Genomic DNA, 18,609 nt, shown 5'->3' on the forward strand with positions numbered 1-18,609 from the left:
TTGATTGTACGTAAGCCACTGTAGGAGCATTTTTGGCTGAGGAGCAGGGTACAAATGCTGTCAATAAATAAATAAATATAAGTGGGCATTGGCTACATTCCACCTTCTGTGCTATCAAATGGCATATAAATCTAGCCAAATGAGTTTTGCTTTACTCACGTCAACTTTTTCAGTGAGTTGACTGTGAAGGAACCCACGTAGCGATCGGGGAAGTTGAAATCCAGCAGCTCTAAGGCGTTGAGAACGGGCAGCTCCGGCCAAGACTGTAACAAGTGGATCATCTGCAAAGTGGACATTTTTTTTTAAACACAGACTGAAAACAATAAAATACTTGCGGTGGGAGGGAAAGAAGAAAGACTGACAAACTGGAACACATCCAGAGGTTGTTGGAGGGTCCAGAACCTCTTTCTGCCCGAGGGCCGCATTCTATTTTGGACAACCTCCCAGGGGCCACATGCCAGCAGTGGGCGGATCCAGCGGAAGTGGGTGGAGCAAAAATCGAAACGTTTGCCTTTGTACGTTAGTTTGATTGCCACACCAGCTCACAAACCCCTCTTTCCTCTCTCTAGACAAGCAATAGGCATTGCTAGACACATTCCAGTCAGGCACAAAAAAAGTCCTGTGAGGACCAAGTCTTACGAACAACGGTTGAAAGAGATGAGAAAGGAGCAAGGCCTTCTGGGCGGCTGAAAAGGCTTAAGCTGAAGTATCCTTCTAGCTGCTGCAGTAGAGCATACCAGCTCAAGCACTCTGCTGGCTACCTTGTGCAGAAGGGATCACCTTTGTCCCTTTCTCAGAGCTTGGAGGAGGTTGTGGGGAGAGGAAGTTGGTGTCAAAAACTCCACTGCCACAAACAGGAAGGTGGGGGATGCAATGGGGGGGAGGCAGCTGATCAAAGAGGATGGAGGGAGTAACAGAGTTGCCACCCACCCTTGTGCGAAGGATGGATTCTTTTTAGCTTGTTGGCTTTGAAGAAAAAAAACTGTTTTTCCCCAGCATGGTTTCACATATTCTGCCATTCTGTACAATTCTGCATTTTAAAAACATATATACGTGCATAGATAGATAGAGGTTCTAGAACCCATGTTTGGCTTGAACATCTGCATGCAACACCTGAACGTTCACTCTCTGCCAACGGCTGCCCTGGCTCCCAAGCAAGAACTTCTCACCTGAGCAACATCTTCGTGCTTGTTCCATTTGGTTACAACCAGCAGCTTCGCCAGGGCACCTGGGTACTGGTCCCGCACCTGATGCCTCATCTTCCACACAAGGTCTTTCTCATGCTCGTAGAGTTCGGTGTGAGATCGGCGCTCCAGAATCTCTTTCAGCTGTTGCTTCTGAACCATGGGGATTGATACAATATTGACTTAGCACATTTATACCCTACTTTTCCCTCGGAGAGGCTCCTCCTCCCTCCTCGTCTTATCCTCGCAGCAACCCCGTGAGGCAGGTTAGGCTGAGAGTGAATGGTCACACCCAGTGAGCTTTGTGGCTGATTGGGGGATTCGAACCCTGGTCTCCAGGGTCCTAGGCCGACACTCTCTAACCCCTACACCACACTGCCTTCACCTCCATGAATTTGACTAATCCTTTTTTAAAGCCACTTATAATAATAATAATAATAATAATAATAATAATAATAATAATAATAATAATAATAATAATAATTTATTATTTATACTCCGCCCATCTGGCTGTGCTTCCCCAGCCACTCTGGGCGGCTTCCCAAAAAATATTAAAATACTGTGATACATCAAACATTAAAAGCTTCCCTAAACAGGGCTGCCTTCAGATGTCTTCTAAAAGTCTGGTAGTAGTTGTTCTCTTTGACATCTGGTGGGAGGGCATTCCACAGGGAGGGCGCCACTACCGAGAAGGCCCATTTGTGAGGGGGTAGCACGGTGTTGCACAAGCAGGCAACTGAAAATGCACTGTTATTGAGACTAAGGTCTGGGCTCTATTAGTTGGGAACCTACCATATTTTTCGCTCTATAGGATGCACCTTTTCCCTTCTAAAAAAGGGAAATGTGTGTGCGTCTTATGGAGCGAATGCAGGCTGCGTGGCTAAGCCTAAAGCCAGAACAGGAAGATGGAGTGCTGCGCAGCGCTCCGTCTCGCTGCGAAGCGCTCTGTCTCACTGCGCAGCGCTCCATCTCGCTGTTCTAGCTTGGGGATGGCTGCGCAAAGCCTCCGCAAGGCAGCGGGGTGAAGGCACCCCACTGCCCTGCGGAGGCTTCACAGGCTGTCCCCGAAGACAGAACAGCAAGAGGCTATCCCAGAAGCCAGATCCCTTTTGCTGCTTCTGGCTTCTGGGGTTCAGAATTTTTTTCTTCTTGTTCCTCCCCCCCCCCCAACTACTTATTGTCTTATCGTCCGGTGCGTCCTATAGAGTGAAAAATATGGTACTTGTTTTTTCACACTCCAACACCCTAACCGAGACACCATCCAGTTTTTAAAAATAATATTGAAGATAACGTCTATCTTCAGGTTTCTGGGGTGTATCCAAGCCAGTTCTACTCAGGGCAGACCCACAGAAATTAGTGGACCTAAGTTAGTCATGTCCATTCACTTCAATGGGTCTACTCTGAGTAAGACAAGCAGTGCCTACAAGCTTTGTTTTGTCTTTTGATGGCATCGGGTCTAGCTGGGCCTCACTTGACGTGGCCTCACTCAGCCTCATTGGATAGCATTGAGCAAGTCTCCCTCTTTCACCCTAACCTACCTCACAGGGCTCTTGGGAAGATCAAACAGAATAATCCCAATGGACACACTTGCCACAACGGAGCTCATTGAAGGAAGGGGATGTGCTGACATCTCATTAATAAATCAGCAAAACACCAGCTAAACTGTATCCTGCGCCCCAGATGATCCCAAGCGATTGAGATTCAAACTGGCTCCTATTTGCCTAGCCCCAGCTCCTGTTCCTTGGTCACGCTGGGGTGTGATGGAATGTTGAACTGGTTTTGAAAATGGATGCGTGGGAAGATGTGCTCACCTCTTCTGGGTCCTCCGACATGTACCGGGGGCACTGCCCATTCCTTCCATGCTCCATGATCTGAAACGCAAAGATAAAACAGAACGTGTTTGATGACATTGAAACACCGTCGTGATTAATTATTACTGCAAAGGCTCCATCATCATCATCATTTGCACATATTGGTCCTTTTCCCCCTATGAAAAGTAAACGCAACGTGATTTATAATAATGTATGGAACTGTTATGTGCAAAGGTTCATATGAATAATATATATGTGTGTGTGTGTGTGTGTGTGTGTGTGTGTGTGTGTATATATATATATATATGCAGGTTTTGGTGTCTTCGGGTGTCTTCCCGTGTAAGAGTTGGGGTGTCTAGGCCTAGACACCCCAACTCTTACACGGGAAGACACCCGAAGACACCAAAACCTGCATTCCTGTACCCGTGAAAATCTACGAAAGCATATATATATATATATATATATATGTTTTCGTAGATTTTCACGGGTACAGGAATGCAGGTTTTGGTGTCCTCGGGTGTCTTCCCGTGTAAAAGTTGGGGTGTCTAGGCGACGTTTCGACGAGGTCTCACTCGTCATCTTCAGGCTGGTGCTTTCGGCTTCTTGTTACTGGAACAGAGCGGGATCTCAGTGTTTGAGTTCCTATAAATACTGTAGAGGGGTGTGATATATATATGCAGGTTTTGGTGTCTTCGGGTGTCTTCCCGTGTAAGAGTTGGGGTGTCTAGGCGACGTTTCGACGAGGTCTCACTCGTCATCTTCAGGCTGGTGCTTTCGGCTTCTTGTTACTGGAACAGAGCTCTGTTCCAGTAACAAGAAGCCGAAAGCACCAGCCTGAAGATGACGAGTGAGACCTCGTCGAAACGTCGCCTAGACACCCCAACTCTTACACGGGAAGACACCCGAAGACACCAAAACCTGCATTCCTGTACCCGTGAAAATCTACGAAAGCATATATATATATATATATATATATATATATATATATATATATATATTTGTACTGTTACATTCCACTCCAAGCGACAAGAGAATCCAGGTGTCCCAGATGCTTAAATTGGAATTTAGGTCAGCAGAGACTGTGATATCTTGAGGATATTCGGTTTTATTTACACATATATACAACCTGAGCATAAGATGGAGGTGTTCATAACGTTAACAGGATCTTGCCTCTCCATCAGGCACAGAGCAAGGTTATACCTCTGTCTCTCTAGCTTCCAGCCTGCTTCCAACCCAGGTCACACATACAGTGGTGCCCCGCAAGACAAATGCCTCGCAAGACGGAAAACTCGCTAGACGAAAGAGTTTTCCGTTTTGGAGGTGCTTCGCAAAACGAATCTCCTATGGGCTTGCTTCGCAAGACAAAAATGTCTTGCGAGTTCCTGCAGGTTTTTTTCCCTTTCCCCCCCTTTTTCTAAGCCGCTAAGCCGCTTATCAGCTGATCCGATAAGCCACTAAAAGCCGCTAAAAGCCGCTAATAGCACTAATCCGTCAATGGGCTTGCTTCGCAAGACGAAAAAACCGCTAGACGAAGAGAATCACAGAACGGATTCTTTTCGTCTTGCGAGGCACCACTGTAGTTTATTGCTGATTTTTATCTCTTTCAATGTTTTAAAGAGTTATTTTTACTGATGTTATTGTTTTATTCCCACTGTAGGCTGCCCAATCAAGCAGTGGGTAAATATTATGAAATCAAACAAACAAATGAAATACAAGCCTAATAAATCAGCTGAACTGGCAGCCCTATATGGAAATGGGATTCCACACTCAGTAATGGGAGGCGGACCCCTCTTAAGACTGAATGGAGGTGGCCACTTTTTCCATTGACCCAGAAAGCAGACTAAACTGGCCAGGAGCAGGGGTGCAAACCGCCACCTTCTTACCTGTTCAAAGGATGGATAGTAGACCGGGTACAGCGAAATGCCAGGGAAGCGGATGACCAAGGCCGCAGCACTTTCCGTATTGGGGTTGGTCCGGACGGTGCCCGTTGGGTTCAGTAGCTCTCCTTTCTCATCTGGAAAGAAAGGATGAGGCTCCCTAAGAAACGTGGCGCCACCTAGTGGCCAATGATTTGGCAAGAACGGAACATGAATGCCATACATTGTGATATTTGGCTAAGTCACAGTCAGAGGAACATAGGAAGCTGCCTCATTTTATTTTTTTTAAGTGTGGCAGCACCTACACTTTGGAACTCCCTGCCTATTGATATCAGGCAGAAGTACCTCTTTTCAGAGTCAGCTAAAAACGTTTTTTAATTCTGTTTTTAGCTTACTGTTATTTTAGCTTTTCAGAGATCTTAAAAGCACTGCTGTTAATTTTTCATATGAGCAATTTCGTCGCTTTATCCTTTTTCATAAACCACTTTCAGGTGGCGGTTGTCTTTTTACAATATTGCGGTGTGTACGTTTTATGAAATAAAGTAAATAATTTTCAGCCCAACAGGTCCACTGAGCTAAGCACTGTCTGCACTGATTAGCAGCAGCTCTCCAGGGTTTCCCCCGCCCCTGCTCTCTCTCTCTCTCTCTCTCTCTCTCACACACACACACACACAGAAAGAGAGAGGGAGAAAGAGCTGCCATTGGGGATTGAATCTGGGGCCTTCTGCATTCCAAGCTGATGTTCTATCTTTGAGTTACGTCCCTTTCCCATATATTCTATCACCCAGGATGAAAACAACAGTAATATTAGGGAGCTGCCTTATGTACCTGGAAACGATGACCACATTGGCAGGCAGCACTCTCCAGTTTTCAACTGGTCTTGGTAGTCAAACAGCATGATGTTCACCCAGGCAATTGGGCAGTCCTGCAGGGAGGGTGATGAAGATTTAGCGGGTCAGGTCCACACAGCAGGAGTAACATTCAATGACTGTGATCATCCATTGGCCATATACCCTTGCAGGGCACAGCATGACCATAGCTATTTGTAAAGGACCAAAGATCAGCTCATCTGCAGCGCTTGCAAAAATCTGTCTGCAGTGCTTTAGAGACATTAGGTGACCTGCTTTCCCGGTGGCGCTGTGGTCTAAACCACTGAGCCTCTTGGGCTTGCTGATCGGAAGGTTGGCGATTCAAATTTGTGCGATGGGGTGAGCTCCTGCTGCTCTGTCCCAGTTTCTGCAAACCTAGTAGTTCAAAAGCATACCAGTGCCAGTGCAAGTAGATAAATAAGTACCACTGCGGCGGAAAGGTGAGCGGCATTTCCATGCACTCTGGCACTCGTCACGGTGTCCCGTTGCGCCAGAAGCAGTCTAGTCATGCTGGCCACATGACCCAGAAGGCTGCCTGTAGGCAAATGTGGGCAAATGCTGGCTCCCTTGACCTGAAGCGAGATGAGCACCACACCCCATAGTCACCTTTTACTGGACTTAACTGTCCAGGGGTCCTTTACCTTTTACCTTTATTAGGTGACATATTTTCCCAGTGCAATGCTGCTTTGAAGGCCTGGCAATCAGCTGATAGTAGGGCCTTCAAAGCAGCGTGCACCAGGAAAACATGTCACCTGATGCCACCATGACATCAGGTGATGGACAGATGGGTGGTCCTGCCCACCCATCAAACATGGCCTGAAGAGGGGGAGAAAAGGATTGGGCCCACTGATCAGATCCAATTACCCACTCCACCCTTTTTTTAAAGCTGCTTTTTTTGGCTCTGGTATGCTACTGGGTCCTGAACTTGTCTGCTTTCTTTAAAAAAACACAGAGAAAAAATTCAAAACCCAGTAGCACACCAGAGCCCAAAGTGGCTTTTAAAAAAATGAAAACAAACAAGTTCAAGAGTCAGTAGGAGGCCAAAGCAGCTTTTAAAAACCCTGAAGGGCTAGGGACAAAGGTGAGAGCTGTTTCCTAGTTCTGCTGGATCTCTCAGCGGTGTTTGATACCATCAACCACAACATCCTTCTGGACCGTCTAGAGGGGCTGGGAGCTGGGGGCACTGTTATGCAGTGGTTCCGCTACTTCCTCCTGGGCCGTGTTCAGAAAGTGTGGGGGGGATGAGTGTTCAGACCCCTGGGCTCTCACTTGTGGGGTGCCTCAGGGTTCTGTCCTCTCCCCTATGCTTTTCAACATTTACATGCAGCTGCTGGGAGAGATCATCAGGGGGTTTGGGCTGGGTGTCCATCAGTATGCGGATGATACCCAGCTCTACCTCTTTCAAATCAGAACCAATGAAGGTGGTGAAGGTCCTGTGTGAGTGTCTGGAGACGGTTGGAGGATGGATGGCAGCTAACAGATTGAGGTTGAATCCTGACAAGACAGAAGTACTGTTTTGGGGGGACAGGAGATGAGCGGGTATGGAGGACTCCCTGGTCCTGAATGGGGTAACTGTGTCCCTGAAGGACCAGGTGTGCAGCCTGGGAGTCAATTTGGACTCACAGCTGTCCATGGAGGTGCAGGTCAATTCTGTGTCCAGGGCAGCTGTTTATCAGCTCCATCTGGTATGCAGGCTGAGACTCTATCTGGCCACGGACTGCCTCGCCATAGTGGTGCATGCTCTGGTTATCTCTCGCTTGGACTACTGCAATGCGCTCTATGTGGGGCTACCTTTGAAGGTGACCCGGAAACTACAACTAATCCAGAATGCGGCAGCTAGACTGGCGACTGGGAGCAGCTGAGACCACATAACACCGGTCTTGAAAGACCTACATTGGCTCCCAGTACATTTCCAAGCACAATTCAAAGTGTTGGTGCTGATCTTTAAAGCCCTAAATGGCCTCGGTCCAGTATACCTGAAGGAGCGTCTCCACCCCCATCGTTCTACTGAGGTCCAGTGCCGAGGGCCTTCTGGCAGTTCCCTCACTGCAAGAAGCCAAGTTACAGGGAACCAGGCAGAGGGCCTTCTCGGTAGTGGCACCCACCCTGTGGAACGCCCTCCCACCAGATGTCAAAGAGAACAACAACTACCAGACTTTTAGAAGACATCTGAAGGCAGCCCTATTTAGGGAAGCTTTTAATGTTTGATGCATTACTGTATTTTAATATTTTTTTGGAAGCCGCCCAGAGTGGCTGGGGAAGCCCAGCCAGATGGGCGGGGTACAAATAATAAATTACTATTATTATTATTATTATTATTATGAAGAAGAAGAAGAAGAAGAAGAAAAACAAAGGCACTTTAGCTACTGATTTATTTTATTAGTTGTAATGTGTTCTATATATTTACCATATTTTTTGCTCTAGAAGACTCACTTTTTCCCTTCTAAAAAGGGGAAATGTGTGTGCGTCTTATGGAGTGAATGCAGGCTGCGCAGCTATCACAGAAGCTAGAACAGCAAGAGGGATTGCTACTTTCACTGTGCAGTGATCCCTCTTGCTGTTCTGGCTTCTGAAATTCATAATATTTTTTTTCTTGTTTTCCTCCTCCAAAAACTAGGTGCGTCTTGTGGTCTGGTGCGTCTTATAGAGCGAAAAATACGGTACATTTTCTTCAAGAGTGGGGTTGGCTTTTGTAGGAGTTGGTAAGCTGCCCATACAATGCATTCATTGAAAAGCAGGGCCCACATTTTCACATCCACTCAGAACTGCTACTGGGACTTCAACTTGTTTGTTTAGATTCCCTCTGACTCCTGTGTGCTTCTGTCATTAGAAATTTGCAGCTCAGTCCCTTAGCCTTGGAAGGGGGACAGAACTGGTTCAACTGGTCTTTTTAAAAAACAAAACAAAACAAGCAAGCAAACAAACATTTGCAGAGTAAACAGGGCCGAGGGATTAATCTGGCTGCAAACACCCTCCTCCGTTTTCTTTCGCAATGCTCGCTTCCAGCACATATCCAAGAAAAGAAATACCCAGAAAGAATGCCTCACCTCTCTACTTCTAACTGCCTCCCTTCTTCCAATTTCTAAACCTTCTGAAGAGTCACTCAGCGAAAACAGCAGAAGGCCTGGCTCCTGACCAAGCCCTAAATGATGAGATCTTTGGTGGAGATGGTCCAAGAAGTGAATGACTCAGCATCTTCCAAGGAAGCAACGGAGAATAGCTGCAGCATGACTCAGCAGAGCACGATGCAGTCCAAGGGCTCAAGCCGCCTGCCCGGTTCCTACAAGCTTGTTCTTGCTGGATTTTTGTTCGTAAGGAATTTGCAACTCTCAAAAAACCTACACACTTTTTCATTTAAGGCTGTGTACACAGTTCTGCTCACTTTCCATCCAGCGTTGCTTCCGCTGGTTTGTAAATGCCCCGATCCACATCTGTCCTGTTAGTTACTTAAGAAACATGAAAATCCTTCCAGTAGCACCTTAAAGACCAACTAAGTTAGTTCTTGGTATGAGCTTTCGTGTGCATGCACACTTCTTCAGATACACCTGTTAAGAACCATGTTAAGAATACACAGATACACCTGTTAAGAACCATGTTTCTTAACCATGTTAAGAAACATGGTCTTTGAAAATTGAAGTCATATGAAAACATCCACACTCCCTCTCCAACCACTGGTGTGGATGGGAAGTGGCAACTTGGAAAGATATTCGCTGCACTGATGTGTATAACAGAATGCAAGTGTGATTTGAAGCAGTGGGGGCGAGGAGAGGACTGATTTTGTTGCATTTTAAGCCTGTATTGTGAACCTAGATATCAAAAAGATCAGTGGCACCAATAAGGCTACCTATCTTATCTATCTTGCTAGCTAACATGCTAACTTTCTATCTATCTGCTAACTAGCTAGTTTTCCACCTAGGTAGTTAACTTTCTATATTGCTTCCTAGCAAGCTAGCTAGCTTTATATAGCTATATTGTTCTCTATCTTTCTTGCTACCTAACTATCCAACCTTCTAGCTGTCTTGCTAGATAAGATAGCTAACTTTCTATCTATTATCTAGCTAGCTATCTAACTAACTTCCTAGCTATCTTGCTATCTAGCTAAGTATATATCTTGCTAACTACCTATGGGCAATCATTTAGATCAAGGATATGGAACCTATGATCCTCCAAACGTTAGACCAGGATTTCAGACAAGGCTTGTAGGCCTGTGTTTTAAAGATGGAGTGCAGAGAGAGAAGCGGGGGGGGGGGGGACTCAGCGAAGGGCAACAACAAACATCCACTGAATCACCCCTTGCCCATCTACAGCTACTCAGCCCCACCCAGCCACATCCTTTGGGGGATGCTATCACACTTTAAAGTGATCACTGTGTCCTAACATAGATAACAGACCCAGGTTGTAAACAACCCGAGCCACACTTTGGAGAAATTGACCTACTTCACCCCCATCTTCCTCATCCACCTGGTTTACGGCTCCCCAATTCTAAGACCTCCACAGGATGGAAGTGGAAAGAATCTTGAAGACTTAGAATTAACAGTTTCAGACAGTGCCTGAAGGAAGAAATACACCATTATGGGAAGGTTCTTACATAGAAAAAAAATATATCTTGCAAGAAGAAAGCGAACGCATCAGGGAAACAGGTTTCAGCTCTCTCCCCTGCTGGTCTAGATTTCTATTTGCAGGGTGTTTTTAAGAGGAGGAAACTCTCTCACACACAACCAGCAGTGAAGTGGTACATTCCACCCTGCCACTGCAAGACTGCACCACCAGGCCAATGCAGTGAACCCTAGGAGGGACTTACAGCTTTCTTTGACTTCTTCTTGGTAGACCTTGCCTTCTTGGCTTTCTCCACCACGGCGTAGAGCGCCAGGCACAGCCGGGCCATGCGAGGTAGGTCGCAGACGTTAATCTCGAATTCAAGCCTCTGTCCCCACACGGGCTCTGAACAGACATTGACTTCAGAGCTGGACACCATCTTGCAGAGCATCTCATGGCCGTGGTACAGGCCCGCCTGAACCACCAGCTGAGAAAGGGAGATGCAGGACAAGGGTGAGCAAAGCCATCCAACCTCACAGCTCTGTGCATGCATGCGCCATGTGCTCAACCCATGTGCACTTCAAAAGGTAACAGGTAGAGAAAAGAGGGGACAAAGGAAAACGACACAAATCGGTCTCTGTTGCTTAGTAAACAAGGCAGGGGGAGACACCTGCATTTCAGCTGAGTTGCTGCTGGCAAAACCCAATGAACATATTGCTCTATAGTGGTGCTGACTGCCAGTCAATGGCATGAGGTCGGGCTCCCAGAAGAAATACAAAGCACCCCAAGGGTCATGCAGTCCAACACGCTGCAATGTAGGAATCACTGCTGTTATATGATTATGTTTTGGTTGTTAATAACTTCAATATGGGGACAGACCATGGTAGCTCAGTGGGTAAAGCATCTGCTTACATGCAGAAGGTCCCAGGTTCAATCCCCAGCATCTCCAAGTAGGGCTGGGAAGAGACCTCCTGCCTGAAACCCTGGAGAGCTGCTGCCAGCCAGTGTAGACAGCACTGAGCTAGATGAACTAATGACCTGATTCCAGACAAGGCAGCTGCCTATGTTTTATAGAAATGGAAATAAATAAGTAACAACCGGTTGTGTCCGGTGCTCATCCTACTCAAAGAAGATCCAATGACGTTAATGGCCATGGCTAACTTCGGCACAGTCAATCCAATGGGTCTAATCTAACTTAAGCTGAACAAAACCCTACATAAATAAACAATAGTACTTGAGGTTGCAGGTTCCTATTCAGGCAGGCCTTTGTAAAGTAAGGTGCAGGCAATGCTGATCAATGGGCAAACTGGGTTTTAACTGCTGGCTTTAGATGTGTTCTGATGTATTTTAATTAATGCTTTCAGCTAGCTAGTTTGGTTTTATTCCTTTGTATTGTAGAATGTCGTTTTAAACGTTGGTAGCCACTTTGAATCCCAGCCTTGGAGGAAGATGGGATATAAATATATTATATCACCATTGTCATCATGATGTCATTTTTTGACTGCTCTTCAAACCTAATAAAAAGAACTACAACCCTCCCTGCTAGCAGAAAGGTGGCACCTTCAAGAAGCAAAGTTCCAGCCTTCCCTGCACCCTGAAGAGCCAATTTTCTACATCTATGAAGGTATCAGCTTTTGTGGGTTACTTTCTTTGGTCCATTTTTTGGGCTTTGTATCATGCAGGAGCACATTTAAAAAAACAACAACCCCAAAAACCAGTGATCTCCCACGCAGCCAGAAATTTCTAAGAACTCTCCTTCTGCAGAATGCTGATCAACAACCCTCCCCTTTCCTGTAGTGTGAAGCCACTGACAGCGACTTAAGAGCTGAATGAAAAAGTCTCATGTAGGCTGGTGGTGGTTGGGAGGAGAAGTCAGCACATGACTTCTGCCTTTTGATCTCAGCATTTTTTAAACAACAAGCAGTAAACAACAAGGCAGGAAGAGGAAAAGCAGCCACAGAAAGTCCAGCAGAAAGAAATAAAGAAAGGGGGTGGGGGTGGGGAGAGTACCTTCATCCGTTCATCAGCATTCACCTTACTGCCCTGCACCAAGTCGATATAGTAAGGCTGCTCAAGTGACCACAGAGAGATGGAGTTGGGCTAGCATGTGGGGTTGGGGTGCGGGGAGAAAAAGGAGAGAGGTAAATATCACCACTAAAGAATAGGAGGCAACCATCAGCCAATTTAGTTAGCTAAGCTGGAAAAGCTATACACTAAGCATTGAGATATACTTAATTTCTGTTATTCTGTCCAGACTTAATTATTATTCACCCCAACCCTTCCGTCGAGCTATCACAGGATGGCTTACAGGAGGCGGTGGGAAAACTTTTGTCGTCCAGGGGCCACATTCTCCTGGGCAAGTTTCTGGGGGCCGCACCCCAGGGGTGGGACAGGGCCAGAGGCAAAAGTGGGTAGAGCAATAACTGTGAATTTTACTTTTGTGGAGTCAGCTGGTTTCTCTCCCCCTGCCCCCTGGCCTTCCATCAAGGCAAGAAAGACACATTGTCAGAGTTCAAGAACTGACTCCAGGTATACCCAAGAGAGATGCGGGCAAGGAGGGAGGTGCGGCCTGGGAAGAGGTCTGAGGGCCACATGCTGAGGCATTGAGGGCCGCATTCAGTACCCAGGACTGAGCTTCCGCCACTCCTCGCTTACAATGATTTTCTTTAACCTAACAACTACCCTGTGAGGCAGGTCGAAGCTTCAAACCTTCCTGCAAACACGGTATCATTTCTATGAGTGAGGGAGGGAGACGTACAAAAAAAATTAAACCCAGGTACTCCAGGGCCAGTGAAAACATCATATGGACTACAAACTTTGCACGTTCCGTTTCAAAGACTGGGGCAAACCACAGTGTCTGGACATGCCTTTCTCATTTGTTTGTTTATTTATCACAGCTTACCTTTTTCTTGGGGACAGGAGGAGGTTTGGGGGACGCTTTTGAGGGGTGAGTGATCGCATTGGTTTGTTCTTCCCACAGAGCCATGATGGAAGTGGAGTGCACCATTGTCAGATGTGGCAGGAGGCCGCGGTGCAAACAGTCACGGATGTACTGCAGGAATGGATCAAAGGACATTAGCACATATAGCAGGAGCTCAAAACGCTAAATGCATGAGAGGAGAAAAGGAGTGCAAGGCTACAGGAATTGGGAACGGGGGCCAAGTCAGGGTGGGAGGCCCAGATTGCCGGTATGTTCTCAGAGAAAAGATATAGAGAGTATAAAATCCTGAGAATGAATATATATATATATATATATATAGAGAGAGAGAGAGAGAGAGAGAGAGAGTGGTGCCCCGCGTGGTGCCCCGCAAGACGAATGCCTCGCAAGACGGAAAACTCGCTAGACGAAAGAGTTTTCCGTTTCGGAGGTGCTTCACAAAACGAATTTCCTATGGGCTTGCTTCGCAAGACGACAATGTCTTGCGAGTTCCTGCGGGGTTTTTTTCCTCCCCCCCCCTTTTTCTAAGCCACTAAGCCGCTTATCAGCTGATCCGATCAGCAGATAAGCCGCTAAAAGCTGCTAAAAACCGCTAATAGCGCTAATCCGCTAATCCTTCAATGGGCTTGCTTCACAAGATGAAAAAACCGCTAGACGAAGAGAATCACAGAACGGATTCTTTTCATCTTGCGAGGCACCACTGTGTGTGTGTGTGTGTGTGTGTGTGTGTGTGTGTGTGTGTGTATATATATATATATATATATATATATATATATCTCAACCAGCACATTTCTAGCCCATATGAGAAAAACGCTGAATTCCAATCCACTACCCCACTCCTGAAATGACAGAATGATGGAGAATGATGGGTACGTGTGCATTGGTATCCATAGCACAGAAAGAGCTTGCACTCCTCTCTATGGTCTCCTTCCTGGTGTCCCCCAGTGAACTAAATGGTTCTCCTTGTGATCACTTTGGCATGCAATTTTTTAGTTGTGCGAAGGGCAAAGCAGCATGTACATGTCAAAATAAATTTTAAAAATAGATAAGACTATAGGAATAAATCAGAGGCTTGCCTTGCTATAAAAATAAAATAAACTGGACATGTATATTTTTAAAGGCAGGCCAAGTGGGGCTGGGAAAGTTTCCTATATTAAATCCTAGAGAGCCGCTGCCAGTCTGTGTAAACCGCACTGAGCTCAATGGACTAGTGGTCTGAGTCAGTAAAAGGCAGCTTCCTATGTTCCTAGGTCTTAAGGGAGGGGTTGTAGCTCAGTGATACAACATCTGCCTTGTGTGCAAGATGTCCTCGGTTCGATCCCTGGCATTGCCAGATAGGGCTGGGAAAGTATGCAGAGTCTCTGTACACAGTACAGAGCTAAATAGACCACTGGTCTGGCCCAGTGGCTTCCCAAACAGGGTCCTCCCAGAAAGCGAAAAGCCCATTCTACTCAGGGAACGAATATCCTTTGCCTTCTCTGTCCTTTCCCAGCTAGTCAGTAAGACAAAAGGTAGGAGAGGGAAGCACACACCTGGAACTGACACAGAGGGTAGTTCCCGTACAGATATTCACATTTCCCGTTAACCTGCAGGGCGTATTCCTCCGGGCTATTCATTCTTTGGTGCCGAAAAATTGTGGCTTGCTTCTTGACAGCATAGCTCATCAGTGTCACGGGGAATTCCTTGGGAGAGATCTGGAAGGTGAAACTTTCCTGCAGGGAAGGAAATATAATGAGCAAAACACAAGGAGCTGCTCTCCCAGGGAATTATGGCCTATGCCCCTGCAAAAAAAAATTAAGACTCTAGTCCTCATGGTTTTCAGTAAAATGCCAGGGCTATATTAGTAGTAATATTAATTAATTTGTATACTGTCCTTCATCCATAGATCTCAAGGCAGTTCACAACATAAAATTACAATATTAAAAACACTAAACACATAATGAAAATAAAAATGAAAACAATAATCTTATGATTATCTTATAGACAGCCCTATCTACCCATATTTTATACATTGTTTTATATTTTCTGATTTTAATTGTTATTTACTGTTGCATTTTATCATGCTAAGTTGCTCTGAGAGGCTTTTCTTTCTTTGTAAAGTTACTAACAAATAAATATGATAATAATAAAACCGACTTATGCCATTATGCAAGACAGACTCCATCTAGGTCAGTGTTATCTATGCTAATCTATAGATTCCATACAGGGAGTCTCTCCCAGCCCAACCTGGAGATGCTAGGGATTGAACCTGGGACCTTCTGCATGCAAAAGCAGGTGCCTGACCACTTATGGCATAGGAAGCACATTTTCCACACTGTTTATGCCCTGCTTCCCCCCTCTCTCTGTTTCCTCTTATGCCAAATCTTATACTGTAAGCTCTTTGAGGGCAGAGATCTGTCCTCGAGCAAACTGCAAAAGCTGCATGCATACGAGTATTTATTTATTTTTAAGTAAAAAAAAGTTGCTCAGATTGAAAAGGCTTGTGGATTTACCCCTCCAGACTCGAATTTGACATTGACAAAGATGTTCTTGTTGGGGACTTGGAGGGGGCTCTTTCTTCCGAGACTGCTGGACGAGGGTTCCAGTTGCACCGGGAAGCTGTACTCCATCCAGGCTTTCCAACTCAGCTGCTGCCGCCTGGTCACTCTCTCCTCACAGAACTGGTGCATTTTGGTGCGGAAGTCATTCACTTCCGGGTCAGACAAGGCGTCAAACTCGTGCAGGCCTGACAATAGTAAATCCCAAGATTTATTTTTTTTAAAATAAAAACAATAATAATAGTTTTTTGAGTGTGGGGGATGCCATCTGTGATGTAGAACCAGGCAACACCACCACTCTAATATAAGAATGGCATCTTTTAAATATTTCTCAACTTTAAGTTTCCAGTCCTTATGAAAGCATTGGGGGGGGGGGTGTGCTTAAAAATGGATGGCCAGCAGAAGAGTCATAAACTGAAATGATTTTGGAATTGGAATTCTTAGAGTTCTAAGTTGTTGTTCTTGTAAATATTTTTTATTTCATTTCATAATGTATATAAAACGAAGACCAATTATAACAACAGATGAAAAATAAAAGAGGAAAACAAACTACAAAGCAGGCATGCAGAATGAGTTAATATGTTGTTTTTAAGCTTTACAGGGGTTCTGCTTCCACTGCCCTAACCCCTGTTTTCAGACAAATCATAGAATTGGAAAAAAGGTTCAGAAAGGGGCAACCAAAACAACGGATGGGATTGAGCAACTTTTGAAAGTGCTCTCACATCAGTGTCTCCTAACACTCAGTCATACAGCTCACTGGGGGGGTCACCTTCTCTTGGCCTGAACTCCCTCACAGGGTTGTTGTGAAGATTAAACTATATACAGTGATACCTCGGGTTACAGACGCTTTAGGCTACAGACTCCACTAACCCAGAAATAGTACCTCGGGTTAAGAACTTTGCTTCAGGATGAGAACAGAAATCGCGCGGCGGCAGCGGGAGGCCCCATTAGCTAAAGTGGTACTTCAGGTTAAGAACCGTTTCAGGTTAAGAACAGACCCCCAGAACGAATTAAATTCTTAACCCGAGGCACCACTGTACTGGAGTTCCTTAGAGGAAAGGTGGGATATAAGTACAGTGGTACCTCAGGTTAAGTACTTAATTCGTCCCGGAGGTCTGTACTTAACCTGAAACTGTTCTTAACCTGAAGCACCACTTTATCTAATGGGGCCTCCTGCTGCTGCCGCGCCGCCTGCCCCCAATTTCTGTTCTTATCCTGAAGCAAAGTTCTTAACCTGAAGCACTATTTCTGGGTTAGCGGAGTCTGTAACCTGAAGCGTATGTAACCTGAGGTACCACAATAATATAATTATTACTACTATCCAGCTGACGAGAGTCCAAAACACCAGGGGCTGATGGGATTTGAATGCCCTGGCACCAGGGGCTGATGGGATTTGAAGGCCCTGGCACCAGGGGCTGATGGGAGTCATTGTCCAAACCACCTGGAAGGCAGCAGGCAGAGCAAGGCTGGGTTAATCCAACCCCAGTTACCATCCCTCAAGGTTGCGCCTCACCTTTGCCGATGAGGAGGCTGATCTGAGAGTTGATCAGCTTCTTAGCTCGGTCGCCTTCACGGGCCACAAGCCGCAGGACCGGCAGGAAGGGCTGGACATCACAGAGCCTCCGCTGCTCGTCCTCCAACTCCTGCTGCTCGGCTGTCTGGTTGACACAGGTGAAGACGTAGGACTCTGGGCCGCTGAGCATGTGGAAGAGGGGCTCAAACTGAGCATGGTGCCAGACCATCTGAAACACAGGGAGAGAAGGAGGAGATGTTTTATTCTGGGATCAGAATATCTGGCCCTCTAGAGCCCACACCAACCTGCTGCCCTCAAGGGTTGCAACTCCCCACCAGCCACAGTCAGCACATGTTGTTGGAATCCAACAACATTTGGAGGGCAACAGATACTCTATTCCTGCTTTACAAACTTTTTTTAAAAAAAGAAAATAGTTCCCATTTCTTTGCACTGGGTTGTATTGAACATTAGTCCTACTCAGAGGAGTTAGCATGACTAACATAATCTCAACAGGCTTGCTCTGAATAGGGCAAACACTGGATCCAACCCTTTATTTCCATTTTTTGTTTTCTTTTTTTAAAAAATAAATAAATAGCAATTGTTAGGCTGCCTCTGGCACACATAAACACACATAAAACGAATAATCAGCAGGTTTAATATTAATGCTAATCACAAAAAATAGATCATTTTTTTGTACCTCTAAGGAAGGAAATGCTTTTAAAATACTAATGTGACTGAACAATTAAACAACAAGTCTCTGGGTGAAAAGAAATCTGTTCTCAGCCGTTAAAATAGATCAAATCACTTCCAGCCTCACTTCTTTCTATCATGACCACAATCTAACCTAATTAGAGCTGTCATCCAATTTTTATTTTTATTTTTTTAAAAACTTAGTCACGTTTGTAGCATATTTGTGCGTCTCTGTATAAATCAGATGCTGTGTTTCATTATTTGCTCTTCATTTTTGGATTGCAAAGACCTTTGGATCTGAGCCGTACAGTTTGTATGGTAAAGCAGTTGGCAATTTGTACTCAGATCCTTGGTATTCAAAGTCCACCGAAGTTAGTATTCTTTTGACATTACGGTGCTTTTTCTAGGGGGGACGCAGGGTACGCATGCCCCCTAAACATTTTGTGAATCTAAGTTTGGCCTCATTGAGGGGCAGTATTTCAATATGAGTAGGAAAATGAGAGTACCCCTAAAAAAAATTTAAGAAAAAAAGGACTATATACACCTTATTCCCTCCCCCTTCCCTTGCTCCCATCTGCACTATACATTTAAAGCACTATGACACCACTTTAAACACTCATGGCTTCTCCAAAGAATACTGGGAGCTGTAGCTTG

The 18,609-nt window shown here is 45.5% G+C and overlaps 1 protein-coding gene across 2 annotated transcripts in view; it reads right to left on the minus strand.

Annotated features, from left to right (window-relative positions):
* Positions 1–18,609, minus strand: part of PIK3CD (phosphatidylinositol-4,5-bisphosphate 3-kinase catalytic subunit delta) — a 43,590-nt gene that overhangs the window by 12,651 nt on the left and 12,330 nt on the right. For both annotated transcript variants that reach the window (XM_083512908.1, XM_083512907.1), the window contains exons 3-13: positions 17,266–17,494; positions 15,708–15,940; positions 14,748–14,927; positions 13,180–13,329; positions 12,288–12,377; positions 10,543–10,764; positions 5,701–5,797; positions 4,879–5,009; positions 2,996–3,055; positions 1,170–1,337; positions 160–281 (exon numbers count right to left, since the gene is read on the minus strand). In XM_083512908.1, the coding sequence (XP_083369034.1) occupies positions 160–281; positions 1,170–1,337; positions 2,996–3,055; positions 4,879–5,009; positions 5,701–5,797; positions 10,543–10,764; positions 12,288–12,377; positions 13,180–13,329; positions 14,748–14,927; positions 15,708–15,940; positions 17,266–17,494 (1,682 nt within the window). The remainder of the gene's footprint in view (positions 1–159; positions 282–1,169; positions 1,338–2,995; positions 3,056–4,878; positions 5,010–5,700; positions 5,798–10,542; positions 10,765–12,287; positions 12,378–13,179; positions 13,330–14,747; positions 14,928–15,707; positions 15,941–17,265; positions 17,495–18,609) is intronic.

The sequence above is a fragment of the Podarcis liolepis genome, assembly GCF_965112155.1.
Source record: "Podarcis liolepis genome assembly, chromosome: 7".
In the NCBI taxonomy this organism is placed as follows: domain Eukaryota; kingdom Metazoa; phylum Chordata; class Lepidosauria; order Squamata; family Lacertidae; genus Podarcis; species Podarcis liolepis.